The sequence below is a fragment of the Malus domestica genome, chromosome 02 (genome assembly GCF_042453785.1).
Source record: "Malus domestica chromosome 02, GDT2T_hap1".
Lineage (NCBI taxonomy): Eukaryota > Viridiplantae > Streptophyta > Magnoliopsida > Rosales > Rosaceae > Malus > Malus domestica.
In genome coordinates this window covers 15,217,751-15,224,978 of record NC_091662.1, presented here as the reverse complement: position 1 = coordinate 15,224,978, position 7,228 = coordinate 15,217,751, and the positions used below count along the sequence as shown (strand labels likewise).

Here is a 7,228-nt window from a genome sequence, read left to right as displayed (position 1 = left end):
TTGAAGGAGTTATTGAAATGTTATGAATTGGCCTCCAGAAAAGCAGTAAATCTAACCAAAAGTAGTGTATCGTTTAGTACGAATGTGAATGAAATAGATGCCCAAGTTCTTGCCGATTGCCTTGGTATGACTCAAGTGGATGTCCATGATCGTTATCTTGGTTTGCCGGTTTTCACTCGTCAATCTAAGAAAAAAGACGTTTGCATATATTAAGGATAAGCTTTGGAAGAAGCTTAACGGTTGGCGTGGTGTAGTTTTCTCAGCAGTGTGGGTAAAGAGATTCTCATTAAATATGTGGCTCAGGCAGTCCCCCTTTATACTATGCAGACTTATTTGCTTCCGAAAACGTTTTGTGACGAGTTAAACCAGATGATAGCACATTTCTGGTGGGGAAAAGAAGCGGGGAAGAGGAGTATACATTAGGTAAGTTGGCAGAAGATGTGTAAGCCTAAAATTGACGGAGGGTTGGGGTTTAAAGACTTGTAGCTTTCAATCTTGCCACGCAGGGATGGCGTATTATTCACCACCCCCAATATCTTGTTACCCAAATTTTTAAAGCCTGTTTTTCCTACTACGGATTTTCTTCATGCTACGGTGAAGTCAAACTCGTCTTACAGCTGGAAGAGTGTGGTGGCTGCTAGAATATTGATTCAGCGTGGAGCACATTGGAGGATGGGAGATGGTTTGAATATTAAAATATAGGGGGATAATTGGCTCCTGAGAGAAAATTATGCCAAGGTCTTTAGCCCTATACCAAACGATTTTCACCCAAACCTCACCGTGCGCTCCCTTATGGTGAATTTGAACCGTGTGCAGTGGAATGAGCCTTTGATTTGCAAGATGTTTTTCAAAGAGGAGGCCAATCTTATTATGAGCATTCCTTTGAGTTTATTTGATCCCCCTGACGAGTTGATTTGGGTGAAAGAACCAAGAGGAAATTTTACAACTAAAAGCACATACTTTGTTGCTCGGTCGTGTAGTGAAGTTTGCGGTGATATACCCATTGGTTCTGCTACGACAGAGGAGATTCAATTCCTTTGGAAGGCTATGTGGCTTGCTAATGTATCAAGTAAAGTAAAAATATGTATTTGGATGAGCTGTTTGAATGCTCTGCCAACCAGAGTTAATTTAAAGAAGAGGAAGATTCTTGTTGATGATTGTTGTCCCTTTTGTAACAACACTCCCGAAACAATTGAACATGACTTTCTTTATTATTCTCGAGTAGCAACGATATGGTTTTCTAGTCCATTGGGGCTACAAATGTTGCGGCACAGAGAGGTTAGATTCCAGGAGTGGTTATCTAGTTTGGCTCTTACTCTGGACAACTTTGATTTGGTGTTGGTCTTACTCTGGAAGATTTGGACTTCCCGTAATGAATTAATTTGGATGGGATCGATCTCACCACCACATGACATTCAATTACAAGCACAGACTTGTCTGATTGAGTTTAAGAAGTGGAATGTGGTTCCAAAGCACAACAAGCCCATTGACCCGCAACAATGGAGGACACCATTGGAAAGATGGCTCAAGTGCAATTTTGATGGGGCATGGGATGTTAATGCAACTATGGGTGGTGTTGGCGTTATCATTAGGAATGCAGCGAAAGAATTTGTTGCAACTTTAGCTATGAGGTTGGCAAGTATTGGGTCTTCGATGCAGGCGGAAGTTGCTACAGCCTGGGAAGCTGCTGTATTTGCACTTCAGTGGTGTGCTGACCAGGTTATCTTGGAAGGAGATACTCTGCTTGTAGTTGCTGCAATTCAAAACAATGTAGTGGTTAATCAAGGACCGTTTGGGCTATTATTGGAGGACACCAGAAGGATTATGCAGTCATTTAAATGGTGGAAAGCATGCTTTGTACGTTGAGATGCAAACTTGGTGGCTTATCGTCTAGCTACATTCAGTTTAACTTTGGATCACCCGGCTTTGTGGTTTGAGGAACCCCCTGATTTAATTTCTGATCTCTTGTTGGAGGATGGTCTTCACAGTTAACATTTGGTTGTTTGGGAATGTAGTCCTTTATTATTTTATTGGTGCGGGACACTTTTTTTCTTTTTATTCGGGTTAATTTCCGGAAAGGTTTTTACCAAGACCTTATGTTAGCACTCTTTCCCTATTTGTATGTTTGTTCCAGTTATTAATGAATATCGTACTCATTTAAAAAAAATAAAAAAACTCGTTTTATACAACCGTAGAACATAAAAACTTGTATCTCTAAATAAAGAGAATTATTACTAAATTGTGGAAGTTGCAACAAAACTTAACCCGTCCAAGAATAAAAATACAGCTCAACCCCCTTGGCCTCATTCACCCAACACCAAGTCAATAAGCCTCTGTCGGATGACAGAAATGAAAGAAAAATGTGGACGTTTTGAAAGAAAGTTAGCGTGAGACAAAGTCAACTGTATCAGGCTGCCACGCACCTACTCTGTCTCTTTCCCCTCTCTCTTAAATTATTTCTGTTTCCAATTTAATTGGTCCACACTCACACTCGCTCACATCAATCGATCGTCCACGTCAATCTCCAATCCAACGGCTCCGGCGCCACCTTTGACCAAATTGAAATTGGATAAGACTAAAGAGGACCCAAATCAAAAGCAAGGTCAAGATTCATCCGACACCAAGCATCAAAATTCTATTAGTCTAATCATTTAAACATCAAAGCAGAAGAAAAAGCAACATAATACACCACCCAAGCTTTTAGTTTAGCAATTTAAGTTTGTAATTAAAGTGTTAAATTAGACTCACATAAGAGATTTATTAATAAATTGAAGAAAGGAAATTGAGGCTGTACGATAAAAAATTTTCTTTTTATTATTGCGGAATTTATTTTCAAATAAAAATTCATGATGCATTTTATTCATATTCTTCCAGTACTGGCAATAGCAAAGCTGGTGTTTTTTTTTTCGAACAAACGATATTATTATATTAAAAAATTAAAAATATAGGTTAAGTTTTACAATAAATTTGTAATAATGTGATTCAAATTTGTTTTTAACGATAATCAAACCAACAAAACTCTAGTCTACAACGAAAAAGAATACCATTAGATAGTTGGAAAACCTCTAATTTGCAATTTTGTGTGGTGTGGTTGGATCTTATTCGCACCTACATCTTGAGGCAAATGGTAGTGGCCCATCAGATTATTAGATGCCGTAGTTTTGACCACAGACGCATTTCAACAAACACCTCTTAAGCCCGTCGGCATCCCAAACCCTTCTTTATCAACACCCCTTCCCCTCTCTCCCGTACGCTTTTCCTCCTCTCTCTCTCTCTCTCTCTCTGCCTCTCTCTCTCTCTCTGCTTTCTCTGTTCTTCTCGCTTTTCCTTTTCCTTGTTATGCTCGAGAGGGTCAGATATGGCCGTTGATTTCATGGGTTACAGAAACACCATCAGTAGCAGCAGCAGCTTCTCCGCCAAGTTGGAAGAGAACGCCGTGCAGGAAGCGGCTTCCGGCCTCGAGAGCGTCGAGAAGCTTATTCGCTTGCTGTCCCAGGCACAGCAGAACCAGCACCAAGGGAAATATCCGTCGACGGCTATGGACATGGACTGCAGAGCCGTCGCGGACGTCGCTGTTTCCAAGTTCAAGAAGGTCATTTCTCTTCTTGGTCGGACCCGGACCGGCCACGCCCGGTTCCGGCGAGCCCCTTTGACTTTGAGTTCCGGATCGTCTTCTCAAACCCAAAACCAGAGCCAAGAGATCCTCGTCAAGCATGTTCCGTTACCGTTAGAGTCCACTAAGGTTTACCATGCGACGCCGATCCAGCAGATCCCGCCACCTCACCACCACCACAGTACGGTGCTTGAGAGCACTAAGGACTCATCTACCACTATAAATTTCTCATATCCAACTACGACGTCGTTTATATCGTCGTTGACCGGAGACTCCGATAGCAAGCAGCCAATGTCGTCATCGTCTTTTCAAATTACCAATTTGTCCCAGGTTTCCTCGGCCGGAAAGCCGCCGCTTTCCTCCGCCTCGTTGAAGCGGAAGTGCAGCTCCGAGAACTTGGGGTCTGGGAAGTGCGGTGCTGGGTCCTCCGGCCGCTGCCATTGCAAGAAGAGGTGGGTCTATTTCAAACTCTAATCTCTCTTAATCATCGTCTAGCTTCTGATTAACTTAATTAATCTCTCTCTCTCAATCTGTTGACTAAATTGAAATTCTGGGTTGTGGGTTTTGTTTCAGAAAGCTGAGACAGAAGAGGATCGTGAGAGTTCCGGCTATAAGCTTGAAGTTGGCCGATATCCCACCTGACGATTACTCCTGGAGAAAGTACGGACAAAAACCCATCAAAGGATCTCCACATCCAAGGTATAATTTCGATTCGAAGCTTCGATCTGTCGAGCTAAATCGCTTCAGTTGGACGTTTTCTGGCCCCAAAACTCTGAATTATTGGGGAGTTCATGTTCTGATTTGTGTGAATTTTCAGGGGATACTACAAATGCAGCAGTGTAAGAGGATGCCCGGCTCGAAAACACGTAGAGAGAGCTCTGGACGATGCGGCAATGCTAGTGGTTACCTACGAAGGCGAGCACAATCACTCTCTCTCCGTTGCAGAGACCTCCAATCTTATTCTAGAATCTTCTTAGATCATCAAAATTGAAGCTTTTGTGTTTCAGTTTCTTTTTTCTTCTTTTATGGAGGGAAATTAATGGTAGCAGGCAGTACTGGTAGTGGTAGTGGTGGTAGTTTTTACAGTTCCGACTCGGTTTGACTCGGTTGGTCTCAGTTCCATCTCGAAGGAGATGATGAGTTGAGTCAAATTGGTTCATTGTCCTGTACAATATGGGGATTTCCTTTTTCTCTTGAAACACCGAGTTAAATCTTTATTTAAAAAAAATGAAGATGGTGGATTTGGTGCTACTAGTGATTTATTGTTCTTTTAACAAAGAAGTAGTTTAAATTATTTTAATTTCTGGAGACGGAAAATATGTTGTTATATTTAACTGATCCAACTCACGTTTCCGTGAATCAGCGTAATTGCGAAGAGGTTGATAATTTAGTACGTGGATTGATTGCTTTTACTTTGGTTCTTGTATTTGGATGGATCCCTACTTTTTCCTCCATCACCCAAAGTTTGAGTTTTTTTTTTTCGTTTGAATAGTTTCGTGGGGAAAGGAGAAAATTCAAAGAAATGAAAGGGACTGGGTCAAAGAAATGGGAAGAAGTGGACCAACATGTCGTATTTGTGACGGTTGACCAAAGGCAACTTGTTGGGTAAGGCTAATTAAGTGAAGGTGGTGGGTATTGGTTGGAGTGGGATTATTTAGAGAGAGAGAGAGAGAGAGAGAGAGAGAGAGAGAGAGAGAGATTTGTGTTTGGTTCGTGAGAAAATGGTTGGATGAATTTGGAGGGAGTTGAAGAGAAAATAGTTGGCCTACAAAAAGGAGCTGTGACCGTAAAGTCTTTCAAAGAGACAAAAGATGGTGTTGGAGTTGAAGCTTTTGATGTGGGGAGGAAAATTAAAGCTCAAGTCAAAGTTTGTAGGTGAGCAATTATTATTATTATTATTTTTTATTGTTTTGCAATGCCTTTGCCTCAAAGTAGTAAATAATAGTAGGAAAATTAATGTTCAAGTCAAAATTTGTGGGTGCGCAGTTCATACTTTTGAACATTTATGGGGGCCCAATTGGTGTCGATTTGGATTTGCACTAATTTGTTCTTTCTTTGCATTTGGCTTTGCCTAAAAAATCAAACCTTGCTATGTAAGTATATATATGGTCCCCATGGTCCCCAAGGGAAGAGATCCCCTGCGATCCCAGTTCCCAAGGTGCTCCATCATTATCAATTCCTCATCATTTACACGTGTCTAGCTCAAATACACAAGCCCTCATGAAATGCTAAGTAGACTCTCTTAAGGAGAGTCATAATTTTTTAGTGAGTATCCTTAGGCCATCTCTAACTGATGGCTGGTTAGAGAGTTCATTTAAGCTTTCTGGCATTCCAAGATTCTTAAAGATATTAATATTTTAATAAACAGTACATGATTATATTTGCCTCCGTCTCCAACCGATGGCCAAAGGGCTCGATAACTCTTTTTAACCCTGTCACAAAAAACCAAGGGCCAAAGGCCATAGAGCCAAACATAATTTATTATTTAAAAACTACAACTTAAATATTGTTTAACTTTCATGTTATTAAATTTTTTTTTTTATGTTGTATAATTTTTATGTTATAGCCGACCCCACTTAGTGGGAAAAGGCTTTATTGTTGTTGTTGTTGTTGTTGATAATTTTTATGTTGGTTAATGTTATTTAATGTTGTTTCATATTGTTTAATGTTGTTTCATGTTACTTAATTTAATTTAATGTTGTATAATGGCTTAGGAAGTTATAGGAAAAAAATAGAATTAAAAAAAAAATACGAAACAAATTTTGTGAAATAGAAGTTATAGGAAAAAAATAGATTTTAAAATAAAATGAAACAAATTTTGTGAAATAGAAGTTATAGGAAAAAAATAGAATTTAAAATAAAATGAAACAAATTTTTGTGAAATAGAAGTTAATAGGAAAAAATGAAATTAAAAAAAAATATGAAACAAATTTTGTAAAATAAAAGTTATAGGAAAAAAAAAAGGAATTTAAAAAAATGAAAAATAGAAGTTATAGGAAAAATTTTGTACATAAAAAAAATTCAAAGCATTCCTATCGGTTATAACTGATAGGAAATCCAACACATTTAAAAAAAATCTAGCTAGCCCCGGGTTGGCTGGTTGGTTGGAAGTGGCCAGCCCTCTCCGATTCCGTGGGGCCCTCTTAGATTCCCTAGCCCTCTGGCCTGGCTCTCGGTTGAAGACGATTTTCGGGTTATTTTTGGTCATCTGGACTCTTCGATTGGAGATGGCCTTAACATTTTTGATGCCATAAACTTAAAATACATAATTGTTGTCGACATGACAAAATTATTGCATTCTATCGTAATATTGTCACGTGAGGTAATAATTCCTTCTAATTGCTCTACGCAATAAAGCTATAATGTACTAGTAGTTGATGACCAGCTACGAGGTCTTGATTTTTCTGATGACCTTGTGTAGAGCAAGAGGAGAACAATAAGAGTTTAATGACAAGCCTTTTAGGTAGTTTAACTCGCCTAATCCTTATCACTCGCTAGTTTTGTTTGGCCATCTTTCTTCCTTGCTTATGTGCTACAATGGGTAGTTTCTTCAATAATCAAATATTGATTTTCTTTAGAAAAATAAAATAAAACACGTTATGTACGCATAAATGA

At 39.2% G+C, this 7,228-nt stretch overlaps 2 protein-coding genes across 2 annotated transcripts; both read left to right on the top strand.

The window, feature by feature from the left end:
- Positions 1–792: 792 nt before the first annotated feature.
- On the top strand, positions 793–1,866 carry LOC114823005 (uncharacterized). Its single transcript, XM_029098269.2, has one exon. It carries the CDS (start codon positions 793–795, stop codon positions 1,864–1,866), a length of 1,074 nt encoding a protein of 357 aa, XP_028954102.2.
- Positions 1,867–3,298: 1,432 nt separating this feature from the next.
- WRKY11 (probable WRKY transcription factor 7) lies at positions 3,299–4,761 on the top strand. Its single transcript, NM_001293903.1, is given in 3 exon segments — positions 3,299–4,065; positions 4,187–4,312; positions 4,431–4,761. Coding segments are annotated over 3 exon segments (993 nt in total). The 5' UTR covers positions 3,299–3,358; the 3' UTR covers positions 4,591–4,761.
- The last annotated feature ends 2,467 nt before the right edge of the window (positions 4,762–7,228 follow it).